The sequence below is a fragment of the Pithys albifrons genome, chromosome 3 (assembly GCF_047495875.1).
Source record: "Pithys albifrons albifrons isolate INPA30051 chromosome 3, PitAlb_v1, whole genome shotgun sequence".
In the NCBI taxonomy this organism is placed as follows: Eukaryota; Metazoa; Chordata; class Aves; order Passeriformes; family Thamnophilidae; genus Pithys; species Pithys albifrons.
This window is the reverse complement of record NC_092460.1, coordinates 54,861,183-54,887,109: the sequence shown is the minus strand read 5'-3', so window position 1 is coordinate 54,887,109 and position 25,927 is coordinate 54,861,183. Positions and strand designations below refer to the sequence as shown.

Below are 25,927 nucleotides of genomic sequence, written 5' to 3'. Positions count from 1 at the left end.
TTGCCACCTTTTATTTTTTTTAATAGACAAAGATAACCATTAGGAGGGTAAGCACACTTTGTTCTTTTTATCCGTAGCCGTGCAGTGGGCAGGCTCAGTGACACAGCCAGTAAGTTCAAAGCGACATCCTTGGGGAAAGGCGCTGTTGTGACTCTTGGGGACGGTGCCGTTCTGGACTCGATGCTGCTCGCGGGTTCCTCCCCGCTCGCGGTACTCCGTGCCCCGGTCCCTCCCTGCCCGCGCCCGTTGCCCAGCGACGGCTGCGCGTCCCCGCCGGGCCGGCCGAGGCATGGCGGGCCTCGCCGCACCCTTCGGGGCCGCGCCGCGGGTCAGCCAGGCCATGGACAGATTCGAGGCAGAGCTGCGGGGCGCGCTGGGCCTGCTGCGGCGTCTGGGAGGCGCGGGGGAGGCCACGCCGTCGCAGCACGACTTGCACCGCCGCGGGTAGGGCTGCAGCACCGAGGGTAGGGCTGCCCCGCCAAGGGTAGGGCTGCACTGCCGCCCCCTGGTTCTCGGGAGCCGCTCGCCGTTCCCGCTGCCTCTCCTGCCGTAAAACCCCTTCATCGGCCGCATCACTCTTCCTTCGCTCTCTTGCTCCCGCCCCAGCCCCTCGTCTTCCCCGTGGCTCTCGGGCGGCTCTTCACGGCCCCCGGGCAAGGCCAGGGCGCCGCCGCGCCTCTCCCCGCCTTCCCGCTCCCTGCTCGCGCCGCATCCCGCGGGCAGCCCCTGCTCTCATGTTCCCTCCGGACGGGGAGCAAGCCAGGAGTTTGTTCACCTGCTCCCCTTCTCCAGCAGAGTGCCAATGCAGCGGCAATCCGTTCCATTTTTTTTTTTTTTTACCGTCGATTTTAAGTAAAACCCCTCAAAAATCTGAAAGCCGCTCTTTTTTTCAGCAGTTCCTAGAAGTCAGTGCTTTATGGAAAAAGCACAAGGTGGTGAGAAAGTTGGCAGCCACCACCGACAGAGCTGCCTGAGCTCTCTGGTAGGAAGACGACTCGGCAGTGCCGAAGCAGCTGCAGCCCAGCGGCGTGTGCGGGGCGGGGCGTGCGAGGGGAACACTCGTGGGCACGTACACGCCTTTGAAAGGTGCTCTTGCAGTCGGGGTGCACGAGGATAACACCACACAGCTGTTTTCGTGCATATATCTCTGTCTACGTTGGTATAATTTTACACACATATGTGCGGGCAGAGCATATGGCAAGTATAATAGTGCATATTTGTTTGCCCGCATACATGCGTATCTGTGGGTATGCATAAGTCTAGATTTCATACTGCAGTCAAGACAGAGCAACCGTAATTGGTGTGTGATTCATAGTGCATGCATATGTCTTTTATGGACTGTGCATTTCTCATGTAGCATTTAGGGACATTGTAATATAAGAGCTCAACTACTTCTTTTAAGGTAAATAGTTCATTTTCTGTCGTCCAAACAGTGCTGTATTCTAAATGTGCAGGTCTTTAACATAAACCCCGCGAATTTCCCAGGATATCAGAAGTTCCTTGAAAAAAAAGCACAAGTTAGTTGACCTTACCACTCAGGTGCAGCTTCTACCCTGGCATATTTCACTCAGTAGTTTCCCTGGATGTAGTGCACAAATGGCCCTTCTCTAAAGAAGCTGTGTGCATTTTCAGAAGGTACTAAGATCCTGCAGCCTGGCATTTGTCTGAACTGGAGATCTTTCATTTTCTAAGCTCTCTGGTTCTCTTATTTGTTTAGGTGGCATGTTCATTGTAAGATATAGGCCCAAGATGTATCATGCAGGTACCAGTCTCCAGGTTTTTGCCTCTAGTATTCTGAATCTCAGTATCTTTTTAGATTGCTTCAGTAGCTGATTTCAGTGTTTTGCTATTTTAAAGCCTCTCTGTGGTTTCAGGCCTTTTTTTTTTTTTTTTTTTTGCTTTAGCTAATCTGTATAATTATTTTGCAAGTTGTCCTCTCTAGGCCTCCTTAGAAGAAGGAACATCACTTGCCTGTTTCAGACACCATCAAAATTGCCATTAATGAATTTTCTATGTGTTTTTTGTTACTTTTGCTTGAGCAGTTAAGCAGTTATGCTGACTCTTCCAGATTTGCAATGGAATGCCAAATTATCAGTTTTTGTAGTGTCTCCAAGCCTTTCTTTACCCTCTCAAATATTTTGACTTAGGTAGGCTTTGTCTTATTTAAACTGGTATTTTGTGAATGTGACCCATGACCATGCATAACTTAGCTGGCATGAGGGCATTTTCATGTCTGTTCCTAAAAACTTCTGAAGGTAATGGCTATTACAGCTGCTTTCCTAAATGTTCTAAAGACCTCTTGCTGTGTCACTTATCAGTCCACCCTTCTCGGACTGAGTTGGGATCAAAGTGTTCTTGTCATTCGAGGAGCAAGAAAAGCAGCTTTCACATGGCAAGTTCATTCAGCTTAGAAAAATAAAATTGTCAGCTTCCTCCCTCCAGTGCTTTCAGCCTTTGGTGTCGATATGTCAACAGTAAGGCCGTAATTTAGGCACTTGCAATGTTCTAATGTAAAACAAAAGTTACTGAGAACCTTCCCTGGAATCCTAAATCTTTTCAATCAGAAGTAGCAATCAAAGTAATTTTTCCTCAACTAAGCAAGAAGTGGTTTTGCCCCTTTTCTCTTGGCCAATCAGCACATTACCTTGAACTATTGATTTTATCTTATGTTGTATGGCTTAGCCATCCTTTTGATCAGTACCAGAGAATCCTTGTAATAAAGATATTAGGCATGTGGGCCTTACCTTGTGCACACTTTCACAGGTGTACCTTAGGGAAATTTTTTCTATTATTCATAGAATGCCTGGGAATAAAGAAATTTCACCTCCAAACTCCAACAGATCAGGATTTTTTTAAGGATTCAAATGCTTAACTTGTTACTCAGATGTCCTCCAGCCTGTTTAAAGGAAAGGCTGATGAGCTGTTTGAGAAGTGTCTCACACTGCTGTGTCATGAACTCAGGTGTAGTGAATCAGTTTATCTTAATCTTCCCATTGAAGTTGAAAGTCTGGTCAGGTTTGTCACTACTTTGACAAAGTAGTTTCGTACAGTTTGTTACTCACTTATTGTGCCTAAGAATCTCATGAACATTCAAAACCAAAAATGGAGATGACCTTCACTGTGGACTTTCCAGCTGATCAGTCTTGAAATGTATTGGTTTCACCTTTCCAGAGCTTTATCCACACTCATTCTTCCTATCCTTTTCCCCCACTTCTTCCCACCCCTCTCTCCACCCCTGTAAGATTCATCAAATCTTTTTACCTAAGCTTGTTTCTTTGATAGTCCAAGTGAACTTTGCTCAGATGCCTGACAGATTGCTTTTATTTGGAGCCTCTTTGCAGGTAGTAACTGGTGTGGAATAGTTCTTTCAGTATGAGAAGTCAGTAGCCACTCAGGCTCTTAATTGTTACGGATGGACTCATTCCCATTTGGAAGGTGCCATTCGTTAGACTGGGCTGTGGTTTCCTTAAAAAAAATTCTCCTTAAAAATGCCGTAGAAGATTTTATTCACGTTGTTGCTTTTGGCCTGGTTTGTGCTGTTACTGCATTTTTCCTTTAGGATACACCTCTAGAATGTCCTACTTATTTCTTTGCTGCTTACTTTCAAGAACTGAGAATTGTGCTGAGATGATACTTGTGGGAAAAAAAAGATTATGATTGTTGCAATTCTTTGTTGTAAAGATCATTTTGACAAGTTTCTCATAAAGCCATCTGTTTCACCTTGAAATGTGAAGGTGGCTCACAGCTTTTGGTGTGGAAAAAATGTTATGCATTGTGCTTTTATTTATTGGGAGTGTTCCTATAAACTGAAATGAAGAGCTGTCTGAGACACTGTGAGAATGGATTCCAAGTTCCTGAGTGTCAGAAAACAGATTAAGAAAGTTTCTTGCATTCTAGCCTACTGTCCAGGGAGAGTGAAACGTTAAGAAATTGAAAAATTCCAGCCACCTCACATCAATAAGCATAAGGTTTCCACATGACAATTCAGCTATGCGGATATTTTCTTCAAATATTAATTTCTCTTTTTTTTCAGTTGTTTTTTTCCTTATAAATTGCAATATAGGAATAATTTAGCTGTTGTGGTTTCACAAAGCAGTCTTTGCTGAGGCTTCTGTACTATTGATTTGTTAAGAGAATAGATATAGGAGATGCCTGGCATTGTGAACACTGTCAATACTGTTAATGATTTGGCAACAGGTTTCTTTTCTGAAAGTCCCAGTGCTTATTGCTGGTCTGTCTGACCAGTTATTGTTTTCCAGTTTGAATGTAGCTTTGTTAAAGAAGTGTAGTGTGGGGAGGATGTACAGATGAGGGCACTGGGCCATTGCACCACAGTCAGTAGGGGCTGTAGTGTTGGCATGATGTAGTCAGTGCCTCTGCAGTGAAGGTAAACTGCTTGGAGTCAGTACCCACTGATGGGAAGCTTGCTGGTTCAGCAGTGAGTCGTTTGTTACACAAAGTCCTTGATGGCAACTGTGGCTAGAAAAACAGACAGTGCAACTATTGCCAAAAAATCCTGTTTGTTTAACAAGTGTGTCATTTTATTCTCTCTGAATCCTACGCCTTACAGTTTAAAATTCCTGAACATTTCTTCTTTCATGATTCATGGTGTATCTCTATATACCATAGCTCTATATATCATAGCTTCATATACTCTATAGCTCAGAGGTTTATTCCATGGCTACCAGTTCCCAAGGTTGCAGCTACCCGACATACATTGTTATTTTGGGATCTTTTTTCCTGGTCATTACATCTGTAGTTTCCAGTCCAGTAATTGCTGTGAGCTGTAATTAATTGAGTTTAAAATATCAAATTGATTCTTCAAATAGAATATCTCAAATACTAGCTGAAAGGTTTTCCACTGACAGATTTTCCACTTATGACCATGTTTGAACAGTGCAAGGGGATTAATACTAAGACATTTTATTAAGAATTTACAGAGGTGAAAATTTATGCTATTTAAAATGGGTGATGAAAAACTGGTGACAGAAATGAAACCCAGAAATGTCCTTATCTGCCGGTTAAATCTAATTTTAATGATGACTTGTTTTGAAATATGTAGAAGTTCAAATAGATTTGGAAGAAAGGAGTTTTCACAGTTTGAAGTTTTCCTGATTTGTTTACTTGTTATGATGGTTCTGCTGCCAGTTTAATCTTAAACCTTTTCTCCTGTGTCTGTTTTAGAGCAAGTACTTTGTTTAACATTTGGATCAAATATAAGTCACAACTGCCAGAGTGGTATTACAATGAAAGACTTGTGAAAGTTGGTGATTCCCTCGCTCAGATCAAAGTAAGTCATATGAAATCAGAAAAGGTTCAATCACAGTCTTTTTTTCATTATGTTTCTATGCTACTTTAATTTTTAATCATGTTTCACTGGCAGCTATTTAGAAAGTAGTAAAAACTTTTACAAAATAATTCCAGTGAGACTTGGTTGTTCGTATCTTTTGGTTATTTTTGTAAAATTGCCCTGATTTTTTTGTATGTTTTCTGTGTCTGTATTTTCTATTCAACCACTGCCTTTTTAAACATCCCAAAAATCTTTCTTTAGTATTTATTTGATGTTTCAGCATGGTAGAGTACAATATCTGACTGTGCCTTTAGGTGCTGTTTACGTACAAACTGACAATGATAGAACAGTTCCACTGACTCAACTCAATGCTCAGTTAACCACATGTGAATGAAAAGAATTGTCAGGAGAGGAACAGAGAAGAGCCAGAGCGCAATTACTGATTGCATGTATCTGTGATGCTCCTGGATCTTGAATTATATGTATATTTCTGGTCTCCTCAAAAAAAGGCAGATCACAGGTAAAACAAGGAACTAGATTGTTGAAGATTGATAGTATTTGGCAGATGTTTCACTATGTGATATCTCTATTTTTATACTCTTACTTAGTCATCTGTTACTAGCTACTGTTCAGGATAGGATACCAGGCTAGTAACTGTTGATCTGACTCAGTAAAGCAAATATATTCTTAGATATTATTTGTCCTTATGGTTTTCTGGGAAAAAAGTCCATCAAGGCTGAGCAAAGTCCATATTGTTTCAGAACAAGAATATTAAATTTTAACTGCCCCCTACCTCCTGCCCTCAAAGCAAACATTTGAGGAACGTATCTAATGAAGCTGTTCTTTCACTATTAAATCCTTCACTTATGGAATACAGCAAGGATAATGCTATTTGTGCTGCTTATGGAAAGGGTATACATGTGCCTGCTAGGTGAGCTTTTTCATAGACCAAGGGAAAGGTATGAGTATCATATAGATATTATGAAGTCTTACGCATCCTTCATTGCATTTGCACTAAAGAATTCTGCAAAAGTGGCCTGCCTCCTGAATACAGACCAGCAAGCTGAAGCTGAGCTTCAGCAGCACTCAGCACTCACTGGTAGGTTGAAGAAAGGAATATAGAAGAGCCCATAACTGTGAAATCATTCTAATTGAAGGCACAAGGTCATGGTGTATGTATAGAAATACAGAAATGTTTAAGGAAGCATGAGTAACAGCAGTTATTAATAGCCCTTTCATTGCGTAGGCAAGTCCATTCATGTTTTCTTCATGTTCATATTTTCCTGAAGTTTTTTAACTTCTGGGTCCTAGGAATTTCTTGGAACATTACCTGAAGCTTTTAGTACTTGGGAGCTGCTGCTCTCACAGTGAACTCACTATGGTTATTTCAAACACATCAAACCCTGCTGTCTGTACTTTACATTGACCTCCCATAGCACCACTCAAATACCATTCTTGATATTCAAGGTGCTTAATGACGTGTCCCTACCCTAGGTGGCCTAAAAGTAATTGAGAGTTCTGACTAATGATTTCTGCTTGCTGCTTAAAAATAATCTAGAGTTCTGACTAAGGACTTCTGCTTGCACCTTCAGTTCTCTAGTGTAATATGTTTTTCCACAGTAGAGTTATCAATGTGGTTGAAAAAACTGTTTTGCTGGCCAGCCTAAAACTTTGGGATGAACTTTTTTTGGAACTCCCATTTATAAGTGCATTTCTTTGACTTAATTTTAGAATCAAAACCAAGTTTTCATTCCATTTATTTTTTTCCTGGAGATAAAAAATTATAGAAACAACCTGATATGGATGCTGCAAATTTTAAATATATTACAGGAAAGATGATGTAACACCATGTTCTGTGATAGGTGGGGTAAAGCCTATTCCATAAGTACCTCTACTGACCCCTAGCTGAAAACTACAGGTTTTTTATTTTTTAATCTGCTTTTACGTTATATAATGATTAATAACGTGTAGTCTTTCAAAAATAATTATTGTGTATCGGTAGTCAGTGGGTAAACACCCACTTAGCTTTCTGTCCTCCTATTTTTTTAATGTCTTCCCACTTTAGATTCCTTCCTGCTATACATCTGCTTTGTATTTATTAGGACACACCTAAATTCAGGAAGTCATATATCTGGAAATTACTTAGTCCCTTAGTCATCATACTGATCAGTACTGACTCATTTTTTTTCCCTGACTCCCTCTCTGCCTGTATCTGCCTGTTATCTCTGGTCATACCACCCAAATTTAAAACTTTTTAGGAGAGAAATTACCTTTTTATTATGCATCAGTAACTACATTAGTGGTGTTCTGATCCATGGCTTTGGATTCTAAGTGTTATCACAGCCATGTATTAAGTTACACATATGACCGACTGCCCATAGCTGTCCATGGAAAGCCAGAGTTTCTGTGTGTGGGTGCTGCTGTCACACAGCAAAGAGAACAATAGGACCAGGTGAGTTAGACTCCTCAAATGATTAAAAATTCATAGTAAGTGTTACTGTGGCATCAAGAATTTATATTGGAAAAAAAAGTAAGTGCAAGGAAATATGTAAGAATTTTTCATGATTAAACATGAAAGGATAATTTTTATGAAGAGAAATTAGTTACTTTTTCCTTGAGCATTTGTTTAGTGTGTGTGCTAGAATTAGTGAAGTTGGTAGAGAAACCTGTCTGTAATCTTTGCTGCAGGAAGTGGCGGTGGTGATTCAGTAAATGACACTTCCACATCTGAGTCAGATCTAAACCATAGTCTCAGCATGATGGTAGAGTGGGTGAACATGCTGCTGGAGAGCTCTGTTCTGAAAGAGGTGTAAAGCTCAACGTCCTGTTCGTTAACAGTTCTTAAAGACCAGTGGCAATTTCTTGGCTATTAATGCTGATTTCTTGGCCATATGTAAATTTCAGTTGACACTTGTTTAATTCATTTTTAGTGCAACTTAATCTTCCTCTCTGCTATTACTGAAAAAAGAAAAGGCTTTGACAACAGGGAAATAAGAAAGAAAGAGGTATTGATGTGTGTATAGTGTTTAGAAAGTTCCACATTATGAAATTTTTCTCTCAGAATTGTAGTGCCATTGTCATTAGTGGTGCAAAGCTGCAGGACGTTCCAGGAATGCTTTGAGTTTATTACATTAAGCCAGGACCTTACTTTACAGTTGTTCTCTGATAGCTTACAAAAACTCACAAAGCACAAGTCATTCTTTTAAGTATTTCTGCCTTTCATGTGCTGTGTTCACACTGCATTGCTGAGTATTTATATGAAACTGTAGTGTTTTACTTCCAGTTGCTCTTTCACATTTTGACTTTTTAACATAATAATAATAAAAGATAACCTTTTATAGAAATAGAAACATAATATACAAACTATAAAACATATTATTCATTTTTCAGGAATATAAGTTGGCACTTCTGCACTGCTATGAAAGATACCTTCAGCAGTTCGTTTCTGTAAACCTTGATGATATCATGACTGATGTGCATGCTTTTAAATCCACCTTTTTTCCAAATGGTTTCAGAGGCAAAAATGCAGCACTTACAGTAAGTTGTGGTTTTTTTCTTTTTTTTTTAGTCAAAGACATTAACAGATTCAAAGTAAGTAGCTTATTTTATCCTTCCCAAATGTATTAATATTAATTATATATTATCATTAAATAATCTTTAGTAGTTTGTTGCTTTAAATTGTATTTAGTGGTCCTATGTGTCATATGAACATCTGGAGTTGGTGCATCTTTTTAAGAGTGCTTTATGCTTTTGTGACATAAGCCAACCCCTATCAAGAGGCAGTTTTCTCTGAACTGGTATTCTATAACTGTTTACAGCAGTTTTTGCTCTGAAATAGTTGCTATTATCTAGTCAGAATCAAGATATGGGCAAATTTTGATAAATGTCCTGCAGCTGTAGAAATTTCTGTACAGTATGATCAGAGTGCAAGACAATTAAAACATTGTCCTGTAATCTGTACCATTAAAGTGCAGAAATACTACATGTAGAAAAAGCTCATGACAGTAAGCAAAGCAGCATTGCATTACTTACCTGTGGCTTTTTTATGAACAAAAAGGCAGAATGCTGAATAGTTCTTAAGTGCTTTATGCTCTGGGAAGCCGAGTGACCTCAAGAGTGTGTTGGCATCCTTTTTTAATAGTTTATTGAGGTAGGGACTCACAGTATATCTTTGTTATCCATAGAAGAAAGTGTTTCAGTAGAGGTGGAATGCTAACATGTGTTAGATTTTACCTTAAGCAGTTCTTTGCTGAGAAGATCTATCTTCATATATAGTGGATATTTCGAATTAACTAGTGCAAGTTACACTGTGATCAAGAACAATGAGCAAAAATGGTAGGCATTGCCTGTACACTGAGCTGATCAAATTCATATTCCTCTAGTCAGAGTTAGAGTGCAATAGGTGAAGAGGAAGAAGTGCACAGTCTGCTTAAAAGCAGATGTCACGATAGAAGAGATACTCTGTTCCTATACTTTTTTTTGTTTTTCAAACGTGGCTCAGCTTCCTAGAAAGAATTTTCAGTTATGGAATCTAGTTTGACAATGATCCCTACAATTGAAAATGGAGAATAGTAATCTGTCAAATGATTACATCTAAAGGCTTTAGAGATTTTTTTTTGCCAGCTTCTCGCAGCTAGCTTTTGTTTTTTAGTCTAACACTAAGAAAATCACTGAAATGGAGTTTCAGGGCTTGAAACTTCCAGTTTCAGTGAATTAACTAAAAAAAAAAAAAAATTCAAAGATTATCAGGTTAGTAGTCTTCTGAGAGTTTGGTGGGTACTGACTGGCCATGTCCTACTTAGCTCATTTTCTCATGTGTTGGTTTATTCAGATGACACTGTATTCCAGACAAGACTGCGATCATGTTATGTTAGGTATTACAAGGAAGAGAAGAAGGAACAATCCATCTGTAGAAAAGAAAAGTAATGGATGAGAGTGAAAAATAAGATACTGGTAATAGAGATGGAGAAGTCCAGGAAAGCTAAGGCTTCCCTTACTTTACAGAACACATGTACAGAGAAGCCAAGAGTTAAAGTCTGGATTCTTTGAATAGCAGTTCAATGCCTTATTCTGTCTGTGCTCCTTTCAGCAGCCCTAGTTCACTATGTGTATTTTCATTCTGTGATGCAGTGAAAACTGATTTATGTTAATGGTACAGCAACCCAGAAACTTTAGCACTTTCTCTGTATTCTAATGCTCATTTCAATGTCACACTGATTTTTTTCTGGTATGCTTGATCTTTTCCAACTCACCATTTCATTGTACTTTGCTGATGTGAACTGACATATGCTTGTATTTTAATTAATTTTATATATTTTTCTGTGTGTTTTAGTTCCATGCTTTGCAAGCAAGAAATGTTTGCATTTATCAGATGGTTTGCAGCAGTGACAGAAATCTCCAGAATCAAGAGTCCCTGCAGACTTGTTTCAATGTCTTGACCTCATTACGCCTCAGTATGCAAGTGGCTCTACCTCAGGAGAATTTGTCTTGGCTTATTTACAACGGTACCTCAGGCTTGCCATTTACATTTCTTTGCCAAGCAAAGCTGTGGAGGGAAACTTTTATGCATATTCTTTCAGGTCAACGTAGGGGTCACGACTAAATCTGTAGTTAGTCTTCTAGTTAGTCTTCACTCACAGTAGGTTTGTTTGGTTTTTTGTTTTGTTTTTGGAGTTTCTACGTAGTGTGCCTTTTTCAGGTGAACTGTTGTAAACGCAACAGCTTTTTCATTGTAACTGTTTACAGTATACTAATAAAATGTAAGGACAGTAAGGACATTTTTTGAGTGAATCTTGATTAACAAAAAACCTCAAGATTTTTTTACCAATAAAATGTTTGTGTTAATGAGTTTGTTTTGGTTTAGTTTTTGTTTTTATTTTATTTTTTAATGAGGATTGCAGATCTAAGAGTAGAAAATGATTGTCTGCTATCACACCTTTGTATTTTAAAAAGTACCTTGAAGGCTAAAGTTAGTAATAAAACTATACTAAAAAATACCATATGACATCTAAGAATTTTAATTCCTGTATAAGCTTTTAATGTGCTGCTTGTAAATGCTTGAATTAGAAGAAATTGGGGAAAGAATGGACCTTTTGCAGACTCAATAAAAAGAGAATAGTGTATCAAGATTTTAATTTCAGGAACAACAACTACAGTATATTTTTACTTTCAAAGTCAATGTTATTTAGTCACGAGTCAAAAGACTGTTATGAATTTGTTGTACTGTGGTCAATTGTTGCACTATAAATTGAGGAGATAATATGCTTTTTAATTTAATTTTGAAAAATTTACTTTGAGCTATAAGGGGTCAAAGTTCTTATCCTTTTGTTTTACTGGGACTGCCTTTGCCATCAGTCCCTACTTTTGAGGTGTGTGCTTTATTGTCAGTTTCTATGGGAAAAGAATTAAAATTAAAATATACTCACCTACCATTCTTACATCCCACTACCTGTTTGCAGTACAGGTCTCTACAATCCAAGGCAAATATCCACTTTAGTTAGAATTAGGCAGTAACTCAGATTTCCTCCTGTTCCTGAGCATTTTTCTGCAATTTCAGACAATAGGTTTTGTGCCTCATTACACATTTGACTGACAAAAAGAAATCTTCCTAGTGCTTGCTGCATTCAAGCTTATTGGCATAATAACACCCTTGTAGCTGTGACAGGTGACATGGTGCTGCCTCCTGCTGCCACAGGTGTCCGTTTCCAAACATTCATACAGACAGAAGAATAGGCTTTTTTCCCCCACAGAACTGCAGTGTCTTTTAAACTTCTAGGAGTAATTTTTGAAAAGCAATTTTATGACAGAGCTTAAGTAAATTTTTGACAGGTTTTTATTTGTAAGTCACTTTGATGCTCTTGAAAACTACTTGCTATCAATTTTTTTTATGTCACTTATTATACTTAGTGTCACGTAACAGTGGTGTTGTCTGTCAGGACAGTGCCATGACAGACTAAAAGAATCATGTAAGGTAAGGTGTGTGATGAGAGGTAGTATTTTGTTTTAAAGACCTTGGCATTTGGGTATGAAAATAAGATTTTTCTCTCCATCAATTACTTACTAAAATTTTAATACAATAAATTTTTAAGATTTCATTCTTTTATTATACTACTTCATTATGTAGGTATTTTTGAAGGTAATATCGCCCAAGAATTTATTGGTTCTATCTTCTCTATTTAAAAGCTTTATAGAAAAATCATTAGTTTGTTTTTTCATAATTTTTAAAATGAAAAGTCATTACTTTATTTTTCTCTGGAAATACAACCCAAATAAGAGGAAAAAGATTCAGTTGGCTAACACAGCAGATTTCATATAGGATTATAGAACTTACCTGTTTTTTAAATTTATTTTAATTTATTTTTGCAGGTACTATTCATATTTACACCATATGCAGACATTTGATGATGATAGGTCAGTCTGCTAAGGTATGGCAAAATAAATTGAAAAGGTTGAAAAATTTACAGAAGTTTGGAAAATGCACCTGTATTTTGCATAACACTGTACCCTGATCTATTTCATTGTCCTTGTCAATTGTAGCACTTTTTCACAAGGAAATAAAATGTCCAGATTGCCAAGTGGCCGATTTCTAAGCCCCTCATGCCTTCATGAGTCTTCTCCTTCCTCAGCTGTCGAGTGGAGCCCAGAGCAATGTCTTGCTGGACATTGAGATGGCATATGTTTGAGAGGGTTCTGGGTGCTTTGTTTCGGACAAATATACCGTGTCCCAAGAATGGGTCTTTTGTTTCCTGAAGTATGGAAGTGTGCTGACACCTGGTGGCTGGGTTTTCAATTGTAGATACTTTATAGAAACGACCTGGCCTTTCCTCCCTGCCTTTTTTCTTTTTGACTGAATGTAATTTTTGTTTGTCTTAGCAATACTCTTTTCTCCTAAAACTTGAACAGAATCTGACTCAGCTCTAATACAGAATATATATATATATACATACATACATATATGTGTATATATATATACACACACCCAACTTTTATTGAAATTACAGGTGATTTAGCACCTCCTTTAACATATTCGAGTTTCTACTATACAGGAAACAGAGGAATTGATTGTAGGTATTGACTTAATTTAAGACTAAGGTTGTGCACATTTTATATACCTCAGGGAACAGCTGACCCAAAGAAAATAGTAAGGGCAAGATATTGTTCAATCAGTTTAGTAGGATTAGTTCTTAAAATAAGACTGCTGCAATGACTATGTTGCTCCACAAGTTAAGAGCCAAGAGTCTAGTTCCATGGTTATAAATTAATCTAAACACAAGCTGTCACCAAAAGAGACAGACTCCATTGCATCCCAAATAAGCTTGCTGGTCTTGTTGAAAACTGCTCACTAGAACTGCCAGAAAGGAGAGGGATAACTCTGGAGATACGAGCGGAGGAGAGAAAAGAGCAGGACCTCTGTCTGGTGGCAAGGCTGTAGTGAACTGGAGTGGATAAGGTAGTTTGAAGACTAAAATATAATGCTTGACCGCAGTTTCAGATGGAAAAAAGGAATACTATGCAGGAAGAATGCTTGAAGTCAATAAAACATGTTAAAAATGAATACAATTTATGTGGTTTCCCCCCTTCCCCCCTTTAATTTGTCTTACCAGATGAGGATAAGACTTTATATCTCTCTTTTAGTAATAGAAAGTATATTTATGTAGGTTAAAATGCATTCACTTTGAAACTGATTTTTTTCAATACAGGTCCTGGAATACTTACTGTGGGCCAGTATATGTATGGAATCATCCATTCCACTCTTATCTGTACATTATTTGACATGGAGAGCTACCCTATATACTGCAGTTTCTCAGTGTTATTTTGATTGTCAAGCTGGCATTCATGGAGAGGTATCCTGATTTATCTTATGTAGCATTTCAGATGCAATCAAATGAGAAATATTTATTTAAATATTCTTGCTTATTATCAGATTGTATGCATTTAGAGTTCTGCCTATATTCCAAATTTTACCTGAAAGTGGAGATGTGTTTCCACATGTAAATGAGCAATCAACTCAAAGTTAAATGCAATGGTACTTTGTCATATACTCACAGTTACAGAGTTTTAGCATTAAGCAGTGTCCAACTCCCATGCATATATACAAAAGGTATTCTGCAAAGGTTTTGTTTTCCTTTTCAGTTGTTGTTCATGACCTGACTTTCATTGCAGATCTTTGCAATTGTTTCAATTCAAGAATGTTCTAAGATTAAATACCAACATGCAGAAGATGAACGTAGAATATAATTTTTTTTTAATTCTTTGGGCAGATATTTGCTCGTCGGGGTCTGATTAAAATTGGTGAACTGAAGGAATTAGAAAATATTGGTTCTTCTTTGGAAAATACAGAGACAGAAAAGATTTTTAAAGAGGCCACTCTAAAGGTATCATCCTGTAATTCATTATAGAGAGGTAGAGTAGTTGCAATCTCTATAAGCAGAACACATAACATGGTTGTTTGCTTCCTTTTTTCTTTGTCAGATGTCATTAATGATTTTCAAGAGAGCAGTATATGAATCCAGAAGAAAGTCGAAAAGCATTCAACGTGACCCAAAGCTTAGCCCCAAAAAAGCACTAAATGTAAGTCTAACAATGTGTATAATCCTTCTCTTTGTTTACTATTTGCATGTGATGAATATGTGATCTAAGTCTTCTAAGTAGAGGTGCTGCTATACACAAACAAAGTCTTACTCCTTCAGTTTCATAGTTAACAGTATTTACTAATAAAACCCAGAACAAACTTGAAAGAAGGGGAGATGTAGTTATTACTATTTTAGAAAGTTACAAGGAGAGATCTCCAAGGTTTTAAACTATACGGCCTTAATACTCTCACTCATAATTTCTGTTGTATTATTTTTGAAGTAAAATACCATGCAGCAAAATATGTCTAGTTGCTATGAAATTATTAATTACCCTTCTTAAGTACTGTGCCCACTTATCATGAGGCTTTGCTATGCCTTGGAAGCATGAAATTACTAACAATATACTTTACAGTTTGTTATTTTCTGTTTTAAATGTGTACTTACTTTCTGATGGAGAACTATTTTGAAAGAAATTTTGCTTTATTGTAAGTCAGTTTAGATGTCACAAGGCTTAAATTATCTTCTCTTACTTAGTTGCCGTGGTCTCGCACTACTACTGAACGGCTGCTGGTGGAAATGTTTGATGGTGCCGCAGCTCAGTTCCTTGCCATCCTGGAAGCACTGTCTGATAGTAACAGGAATGTGTTGTACCCTCATCCACCTGTTCCTGATGAAATTGAAATTTGTGATGTCATTTCAGAGCTTTTTTTTGCAGGCCTAGAAATCCTTTCAGGTAATAGCTTGAAGAAGGGAAAAGGGTGTTGGTGAGGAGCCTGGACCTCCGTTTTTATTTTTTTTTCTGGAGGCATATATTTAATTTGTAACAATAGCATCTGTGAAAGCAAGTAATCTTTCTTAGCTTCATAAAATTTGAGATAAAAATCTGGGTTGATCTCTATAGTCTATATATCAGTAAAAATCTACAGTAGTTTATGCATATATTTTCTAAGCAAACTGGAGTTCACTTTCTTTGTAGTACCCTTTACAGTGCTGTGCCTTGCATTTAAGGCTAAAACAGAGCTCTTAACATACCAGTGTTTTTACTATTGCCGACCATGTTTGCACAGCATCAAGGCTATGTATCCAACCCTTCTGTTGCCAAAGGCCAGTAGGTTGGGGGTGGGCAGGAGGCTGGCAGAGGGCATAGCCGGCACAGCTGACCTGAGTTCACCAAATGGCTGTTCCATAAAACATCATGTTCAGCAGTAACACCTGTGGCTAAGGGAGGGGATGAGGGCACTTCCCAAGCAACTGCTGCACATCCTCAAACCCTGCTTTCGGACAGGTGTCTGGATACCTGTCCACCTATGGGAAGCAATGAGTAAATTCCTTTTCTTACTTTACCTGCAGTCACAGCTTTGTTTTCTTATTAAATTGTATTTTATTTCAACCCATGAGCTCTCAATCTTATTTTTTTCCTCTGTTCTGTCATGGAGTGGGATTGAGAGAACAGTTGAGTGAGGGTCTTAGAAGCCAGGTGAGGTCAAAATACCATTGTGATTTATTTGTTTATTTACTTACTTACTAAAAGAATCGCTCAAATTAGGTTTAGAAACTTGAGAAGAACACTGGACTAGATGGTTCCTTCCATGCCTTTTTTTGCTGGCCTCTGGGCTGAATATAGCCATAAATTTAGAAGTATTTTGTCAAAAAAAAAAGAATATATAGAGACTAAATACACTTCAGAATGATATTTTCTTGATATTTTTACTGGCTAATTAGAATGCAGCAAATCAAAGACATTATAAATTGATTTGATGAATTGTCTATATTGAAGGTGGAGCAAGCAGTGACACCAATCATTTTACTATAATTAATCCATCATCAACCCTTCTGCAATTGGTACTAACAGGTAAGGTAGCTTTGAATTTCAAAATATTCTGTACCCAGTAATGCAAATGTTCAGTAAACAGAATTAATTTTCATGTTAGTAGTAGTTCTGTGCATAAAGGGATTCCAGAATAGTGTCCCCTTGGAGTGGTTCTGTGCTGGGCCAGGAGCTGGACTTTGATGATCCTTGTGGTTCTCCTCCAACTTAGATAATGTATGGTTCTGTGAGATATATTTGTTTATACATATAATGGTAAGGCATTCAAAAGGGATTATGTACACAAATCATTGCAATTTTATTAACACAAGATTTATTGAAATAACATACAGTAATACATGGACACTTTAATCACATACTGTTCAGTATAGCAGTCCATCTAGGTGTGTTAAAGCCTCTAAACAATCATTCAAAGGCCAAATTCTGCAATGATATCCTGGTACATTCTTACAGAGGAGAAGTGGAATGCAGTAACACAAAGATTGTTGTAATCTTGTTGAGATACTTGGACCAGTCACTGTGCTGCTTTGGAAAATAACAGCTAAGTTACGTTACTAAGTTAATACTGCTTCCATCTTTAACTGAGTGACCACATGCCCAGGAGAAATGACAGGGACTGTGGCATATTGCTAGGACTGCAGAACACTGCTGAATATATTAGCTAAGACATTTGCTTAGAGGTTGGAGGACTGGGAATTTCCTTTTCTGTCTTGCTGGGCTTTGGATAAACTTGAACAGAGAGAAAATAGGCTCCCAATGTGTAAAAGACCATTTTCTGATGAGAAATGTTTTGCTATCTTGAAAGAAGTCGTATGTGTTTCTGTGCAGTTTTTAATCTCAGTTTCTGGCTATAAGGCTCATTACTGGATAATCCCAGATTTAGGCTCTTTCTGCAACAGAAAGGACTAGATCCTTGGTATTCTCCACATGGGTATGTTAATAGTGCAGTAATATCATATCACTAATAGTATATCCTCTTTGGAGTGTAACAGGAGATTGTGATGTGGTTGAGTGAACATTGTGGTATTTGGTTAAAGGTTGGATTTGAAGATCTTGGAGGTCTTTTCAGACCTTTACACTTCTATGAATGCAGATACATTGTTAAAGTATGAGCAAGTATAGACATTATCACAAAATAATAATGCTGTTATTTCAGAGCTATTGAAACACCCTTCAAGAACATGCTGATTGGTCAAAAAGACATGTGGAGTTTTATCTTTGTATTTATCAATACCCAAAATATTAAATTAAACTTTAAATAAACCTCTGAATATATATTTATATAAAAATTGAGAAAATATTTTTGTCATCACTGCAGGAGAAAAGGGGGTGTCTGGAGCTGCTGCTGTGAAATTCGTAAAATTAGCTTTCAGCTATGAAAAGTGGGAAGTGTTTGATTCGGCTATGGAATTTGTTGTTAATTTTCTTCAGGTAATCTGGATGCTATTTAGACATTCTTTATTTAGTCTTTTACTATGAGGGTAAGGAAGAGTATTCAAAGTAGATATCTTAAAGGCCAGTTTCTGTGGTTTTTTTTCCTCTCAATTAGGCTCAAGATGACCCAACATGGAAGAAAGTTGAAATGGAACTCAAACTTCTTACACTGATGCAACCTTTACTATTTCCAAGGAAATTTGAACGTGCTTTTTCTGTTAGGGAAGATAATGGCAAGGAAGCTAGCACACCTCAAGGTTCTGAAAAGACACAGACATTTAGAAGTGAGTGGTTTTCAGTTATAGTTGTGTTTCAATTTCAAATATTTTTGTAGGAAGAGATTTTGTTAATTATTTTAAAACTATGTAATACGGTTCATGCAATGTTCTATGAGAAAAAGCAGCAATTGAAAACTGCCACCTATTGAATTTTGTCTGGTTTTCATTTGCCGAAATATGACTATACTATTTCCCTCAGGTGTGAAATGTATGATGGGTGTTAAACATGCATCAAGTTGCAAGCAAAGGTGTAAAATGAATGGATGTTTTTAGAAAAAAAGTGAAAGAGAGATATTTGAGGATTTTTTTTGTTCTTGTACTAAATCTATGTAAAATTTCCTTACATACAAGCAAGAAAAACTTGTTAAAGTAACTGCAGTTTAATTCTATGACAATCAAAAACCCCTACAAATTTCTTGAAAACTTTGTTACCTAAAAACAGAAGGGAGTAAACCTGAGAATATCTTTGCCCTCTGTATTTACTGTTTCTTAGACCATATCATCTGCTGGAATATTTTGGTAAGTCAAATCACTCAGAGGTTTTCAAACATAGGTTTGTAATTAAATATAATATCTTGCCTTTCCTTTTCTTTTCTTCCTTTTTTATAAACACTCAATGCAGAGGTTTCCTTAAAACATGAAGAGCCTTATCATGATCTTACTGTTTTGGCAACAACAGTTCTTTCCTGTGTCTCCACATCTCAGCAGGTAATAACAGAATTAGAGACATTCCTTTTCAGTGTATCAGTTAATCTGTGATGAATGCTTATAATTGAAGACCACAGTAAGCAATTGCTAACAAACGGAAACGATGAAAAAAATGTACTTACGAAATGTGATCAATTCGTGATTAAAAACTAGTTTAGTTTTCTAAAGTTGGTGCTATGTAATCAGGTTACTTAAAAATGTTTAATAGATATTAAATCTATTTGGAAGACCATAGAGCTGATTGCATGTTTCAGCTAACCAAGCAGAGATCAAATTTCTTTACATATGTTAGATTTAGGTAGGCAAATGTGCTCAGCTGTAGAAAACACTTATGCAATGTTTATAGAAATAAGGGCAGTTACCCTAAGGAATGATATCTTTATGGCAGCAGTATGTCTGCAATTTAAGATGAATTCTCACTGCAAAAAACTCAAAACAAGCAGCAGTAACAACAAAACAAATGAGAGTAGGACCCTCTGTGCTGAAGTCTCTAATACAGAATTAATCTCATTATACATCTAATGATTTATTCCCAGAGTAACCACTTTTACATTACTTGCCAAACTGAGATTTCCCCTTAATGTTCTACTGAGAGGGGAAAATATTATAGTGTTGTATATATACATGCATATATAATATCTCCACTACTAGCATTTAGATTAAAATAGTTTGTGATCCAAAAGACTAATGAAAAATTTTCCTAAGAAAAAACCTGTTCTGCTAACATGGCATATGTCTTAACGGCAAAATTTATTTTTGATGTAATTTGAATATTGCCAATATTTGAATACAATTGGGGGACATGCATTTTTAGTGTTAATGTTATGTGTTATTCAGACAAAATACCTTGCCTGTGAGGTAGCTATACTTTTAGGTAGCATGATTTGTCAGCTCTTAAACACGACCACTGTATATGGAGGCACTTACCTAAATTTAAACTCTTCTGGTTCTTCTACACTTTCCCACAAATCTCTGTGATACCTAATCTGTCCAAGGAAGAAAGACAAATTCTCCCCTGATTAACAGAACATTCACTGATGGTGAAGTTATGTCAGGCACTCTAACAGCTTGCTGTTACCAAACCAGGGGGAAAAGTAATTTTGATTTACTTCTTTTCCAGTCTTGTCTCTCCCCACTTTCATTATCAATATCCTTGTAGTCTTACACTCAAAAAATTTTAAGTGTATAAATAGTTGGATATATCAGGTTTCACTGTATCTGAGTTAATAGTCCAACTCTGGTATAAATGATGATAAAGATGTGTACTGATCCTTACCCACTGCTCAGAATGTGTTATAGACAGACAGTATAGACAGACTCTATTGCCTTTTAAAATGTGTTCATTAGGAGGATAATTAAATAGAGTTTTGAATTTGTTCATTATTCTCTTCACAAGATGCAGATGTGGTTTAACATTTCTTTCAGTTGTTGGATATTTCACTCTAAGCTTTTTTCTTCTAAGTTGTTCTTCACTGCTCTATCACCTCAGAAGCACCAATAACACATGGGAGTACTTTGTCAATGCAAAATTAAAATATTAATTTAGACTTTCTTCTGCAAATATTTAAATACTGTAATTAAAAAAAAGTAAAGTTTCTCCAGAAGGTGTATATGTAATTATAACATTTCACAGATAATTTCTCAGGTAATTTTCATTTCACTTTTCCCTTGTTTGTGTTACTTTAAGATCTTGTCAATGAAAAAAAAGAAATAAAGCCAGCAAACCTCTAAATCCATTTGTATTGTTGGGAGAAGAAAAGCTTGAGTGGACTACCAGAAATTAGTCTTTTAAAGTTCTTCCTAAGCTTTCAAAATGTTGTCATTCCTTGGAAGAAAGTTACATATGAGAATGGTTTGTTTACTTATGTTGAAAAATGTTAAGAGTGTTGATATACCTGGTTATTTGAGTGTTTATATGCCTAAATGTTTCCACAATTATATTGTTTTTTCTTTCCAGAATGTCCATCCTGACAAAGAAATACTTTTTGATGTAATAATGTTTCTGTGGCAGAAGTGTAAAATGGAACTTCAGCAAATCCAAAGGAGCGGAAGTGACTACTTCGAATATATTCACAAATACAAAGTTTACCAAGTACTCCTTCACTATAAAGTATTTCTGTTAATAAGAATGCAGTCTGTTATAACTAAGCCAAGATAAAATACTGGTATCCAGCCTAAGCACGTTTTCTTATGATAAAATGCAGATAGTTGTCTTAAATGAAAATAGGAATTGCATGTATGCTTTGAGCACACTGTGCTCCTATATATTGGCATCAAAGTATCTCAGTCTTTTTGCAGTAAAATAACCCATTCTCTGCCATGGTGCTAAGAAGCTAAAATAGTGGAAGCATTGTGGCTTGATATAAGAAGAAGCATTTCATGTGTTGTAGCAGAAAATATCAATCAGTTAAGAAAGTGGCAAAACCTTACAGGTTAAGACAAGGCAGATGAGGGTCAATAGTATTGGGCCCACTGGACAGTGTCACAGACTTACCTTGAACTTTTCCTGAGACTGAGAGGCTCTTGGGTGAAATGCAGTCTTCTGAAGATGATTCACACTTGTTTCTCTGGGCTGCCAGTTGATTAGAGTTAATTTTGTGATCCTGATCCCTATAGTAAAATTGTTCAGAGATTCACCAGAAGGTAGTGTACAGTTACTTTCTGTGTACAGCAGTAGTGTTCAGGTCTCTTTTATACTGTTTAAGTAGAAAGATATGGGGATAAATGAGAGACACATGATCAAATCTGCTAGAAGACTCACTGTACTATATAGCAAGGTGTGAAACTGTGGCTGTAGAACATTCATAAACCTTTCTCAAAGGAATGGCAGTAAGAATAATATTCTAAAATAAAAAAAGTCTGCTATTTGAGGCAGAGGGTCATAGAGCAGCGTCAATTCAGCATCCTAGTCTGGAGCCATTCAAAAAAAGAAGCCAAATCCAAGAATGGAGTTGTGTGCATACTTACAAATATTTTAAAACTATTTTGAGTGAAAACCCCTATCTACATCTGTAATACATAAATATCTTCCCAAAATTTGTTTTAACTCTGTCTTGACTCTTTCTCTTTCCCCTCTCCTCATTTTTAGTGGGTTCATATACTCTGGATAATAAATGAAGTAATTGAGAAGAGCGGCATAGCAGGCACTAATGTAATGTTTGCAGAGATAACCTTATGTCTAACTGCAGTATTGGAAAATTTAGCTGATTCTGTGAGTGAATCTAAGAAAAACGAAGGTAAAGTTTTCAACAAACATTTAGTTTTCTTTCAAGAATGACTTTCAAGTAAGAACTTTCCTGAGTTGAAAACTTTTTCAAAAAATATTGTAAAGAGATTGCTGAGAGTAGAATGGTCACTTTTTTCCACAGAATTTCATCGATAATTGGAAATAATGAAACCTGATTTTCATAAGATTTATGCCTTATTTCCTTACCTTTCCAGTTCTACCACAATAACCCCATTTTGAGTTACATCTCTTATTACTGGCCCTCCCCAAAGGTCTTCTACATGTCTCTCAGCCCCTTCAGAGTATCTTCAGATCACTCATGTTGTCTGAATATTGGCTAGGCAGAAGGCAGTACATGCTGGGGCTCATTTGGAGCATTCAAACGCTGGTTGACTAGTGTCAGGCCAAAAGAAGAGAAAAATGTTGAGGTCATACTAAAGCTTTTGCTTTTACTGAGTCATCAATTTGGTTTTCTTGTCTACATAGTCTCAATTTTTGTGTAGGAATTCAATTGTCTTTGAAATTGAACTTGGCTGACACTATTGGGATATAATACCATCACAATCACATTAAACGAATTTTCTTCCAAAACATCACTAAGGCTGTAAAATATGAATATTTGGACATACTTTTAGAAGTCCTCTGTTATTGTTTATTTTGGAATGTGATTATAGTTCTCATAAATGTTTTATGGTAACTAGAGAGTGAATGTTAATGATCCTTTTGGACCATATCTAGAAACAGAAAGGAATGGCAATAGTTTTGCCCTTTTGAAAGTAAGTCTTGGAAAACTGCTATGCATTATAAAGGTAGAGTAGGTATTGGTTTTGGTGGTGTTATGAAAAATCATACTATTCTCAGGGATACTAGTTCTACCTCCTTATAGAAAGAATTCTATTCTTTTTCATTCAGTTTAAATATGTCTTTTTGGAGGAAAAACGCTGAATAGATAGGAACCACTGGTCAAAACAGGCTGACAAAGAGCCAGGCAAGCACATTTCTATGATGGAAAGAATCTATTTACTAAATGAGTACTAAGTGAATATAGATTTTCTTATTTATGAGAGAGGGTGAACAAGCAGAAATAGACAAAAGTGGCCCGAGAAGTGACTAGAAGGTTGTCCCTCTGCAAAGGCAAAAAATAGATTTACTTCAGCAAAGAAATGAAATCAGAGGGCTGTAACCAAAAACTAATAAATTGCCTTTTCTTGTTTTGAAAAGGCAAAAAAAGGTCTGGATGCATTCTTTTTAAGTGGAAATAATTTAAACTGTTGAAGTAAACACTAAAAGGTGATAATACCAATTAAAGAAATATTAAATTGAAATGGTATGTATAATAAAAATATTATCTCCTATACTGAAAAATCCTCCTGGAAGTAAAAGTACCATTAAACCCACTGTGATTTAGATAATAATAGATTTGAATTTATTTAAAAATTGAGAATTGGTGTGAATACTACAACAAAGTGAAGAAGTACAAAATGAGTCCAAGTTTCTTTGGCTTGGATATTGTGTTGTTGTGAAATACCAGATAAATTTAAAAATACAAAAATATTGGATAATCTTGTTCTGTATTAGTGTAACTGTACATATTGTAGCTGTGTGTCTAAACACCAGAAAGCTTTTCAAGAATCAATATAATTACCGCTCATAGTCAAGCACTGAAGAATTGAGTTATTGCCAGACTCTTAAATTAGTAGTGGAGCTAATGAAATGGTACTAGAATTTTCTGAGTTTACTTCCTTTTCACTTTTGTTTTTCTTCCTATAAAAAAAGGAAAAAGAAGTGCCTCTCTTTCACAAGATGAAACATGTGATATGCCTGAAGTACTGATGGTAATGTCTAATTCATCTTCATTAATACAACTATTTTGAACATAAGAATATTTCCACTTGAAGCTTTTCATACAATTTTGTATTTAGTTTTACAGCGATGAAACATTTTACACAATCTTGCTAGTGCAGAGAAAAAAGCAAAGATATTTTTTCAAATGAAATAAAATTTGAAAATTTTCCCTCAGTATTTTTTAATCAATCCTTTATATGGAGAAAGTTGTTATACTGATTTCCACTGTACACTCTCTTTTATGCCAGTGTGTAGTACCAGCTTTAAATGGTTTAATAGCACATTTTTTTTTAAGATGGTAGAAATTTTAGTCATTGCTTCATTTAGGAAAATATTTTGGGTTGTAGTTTTGCTTCTTTGTTTTTGTAAGGGTCACATGAAATAGGTGAAACATTCAGAGTGTCCTTGCTTTGTTCAGTGTGTTAAGTGCTCAGCACTTGACAAATTGTCCAGTCAAATGACTTACTAAAACACATTAAGAAGGAAAGATATGCATTAGTCTGAGGATTCATGACTTTTGTCAATGATATGTCTAATGCTTACACACATGGAGAAGTTTTAATTCAGCGACAGTCTACTTAAAGGTGGTGTTTGCTGAAAAAAAGCAGTGTTTTCTTTATAACATCCAATGGAACATTGCAAAACTGCTTATGAAACATACTGTGTTTTCAACTCGATTCCTTAAGGTCATTTTTGTTCTGCTGTGAGCTAACTCTGAGTTAGTAAATATGGAGTTTTTTAGAGCTGAAGGAAAGTCAGTCCTAGTTGAAATTTAAAACATTGAGTGTAGGAAAGCATGGGGTGCAGTGCCTATGTAAAGATTATATGACAAATTTTAAATTGCAACAGCTGAAAAGAATAGCAATTTACTTTCAATAGTCCATATTATAATTTTTAATGCTGTTCTCTAATAAAATGTGTTTATATCTTTTTTCATTTCAGAAAACTCCTGCAGAACAATTACAAATTGCTTATGAAAGTCTTGAAAAAGCAATTAATGGAATGAACACATCTCGTTTAATGAGCCTTCTACCAGATGGAAAGTCAATATTTGACAACTGCTGCACAAAGGTAAAGTTTACAAACAGCTATGCTATCTATAAATAAATTAATATAAATTGTATTTTGATGACACAGACCTCATATTTTCTTGATACTTAGAAATCTTAGCACTATCAAATGTACCTTGTTTTCCTGCCCCAGGTAAGAAGAGAATAGAAAAAAAAAATCTCTTTTTTCAGTGTTCTGGTTTGACTCCAGCTGGCAACTGACCCCCACACAGGGGGTTCAATCCCTCACAGGGTCATGGGGGAAGGGTAAAACTGAGAAAACTTGTAGGTTGAGATAAAGACAGTTTAATAGGTAAAGCAGAAGCAGAACAAAACAAGGAATTTATTGCTTCCCATGGACAGGCAGGTGTTCAGCCATCTCCTGGAGGGCAAATCCCCACCACTCATATCAGTGACTTGGGAAGACATGCCATGACCATCCTCCATTCCATCTTCCTCCGGATTTATATACTGATCATGACGTTGTATGGTATGGGATATCCCTGGGGTCAGCTGTCCTGGTTGTGTCCCCTTCCACCTTCTTGGGCATCCTCAGCCTCTTTACTGGTTGGGTAGTCCAAGAAGCAGAAGAGGTGTTGATGTTGTGTAAACACTGCTCACCAATAATGAAAATATCCCTGACATTATCAATGTTGTTTCCAGCACAAATCCAAAACATAGTCCCGCACCAGGTACT

The 25,927-nt window shown here is 36.7% G+C and overlaps 1 protein-coding gene across 1 annotated transcript in view; it reads left to right on the top strand.

Moving 5' to 3' along the window:
• The first annotated feature begins 289 nt into the window (after positions 1-289).
• Positions 290-25,927, top strand: part of CFAP54 (cilia and flagella associated protein 54) — a 106,680-nt gene continuing 81,042 nt past the window's right edge. Inside the window, exons 1-17 of the mRNA XM_071550080.1 lie at positions 290-444; positions 5,185-5,290; positions 8,681-8,827; positions 10,623-10,794; positions 12,656-12,714; positions 13,990-14,133; positions 14,551-14,664; positions 14,762-14,860; positions 15,397-15,595; positions 16,640-16,714; positions 18,009-18,121; positions 18,240-18,408; positions 19,025-19,110; positions 21,068-21,202; positions 22,199-22,346; positions 24,113-24,171; positions 25,124-25,252. Coding sequence (XP_071406181.1) covers positions 290-444; positions 5,185-5,290; positions 8,681-8,827; positions 10,623-10,794; positions 12,656-12,714; positions 13,990-14,133; positions 14,551-14,664; positions 14,762-14,860; positions 15,397-15,595; positions 16,640-16,714; positions 18,009-18,121; positions 18,240-18,408; positions 19,025-19,110; positions 21,068-21,202; positions 22,199-22,346; positions 24,113-24,171; positions 25,124-25,252 — 2,109 coding nt within the window. The remainder of the gene's footprint in view (positions 445-5,184; positions 5,291-8,680; positions 8,828-10,622; positions 10,795-12,655; positions 12,715-13,989; positions 14,134-14,550; positions 14,665-14,761; positions 14,861-15,396; positions 15,596-16,639; positions 16,715-18,008; positions 18,122-18,239; positions 18,409-19,024; positions 19,111-21,067; positions 21,203-22,198; positions 22,347-24,112; positions 24,172-25,123; positions 25,253-25,927) is intronic.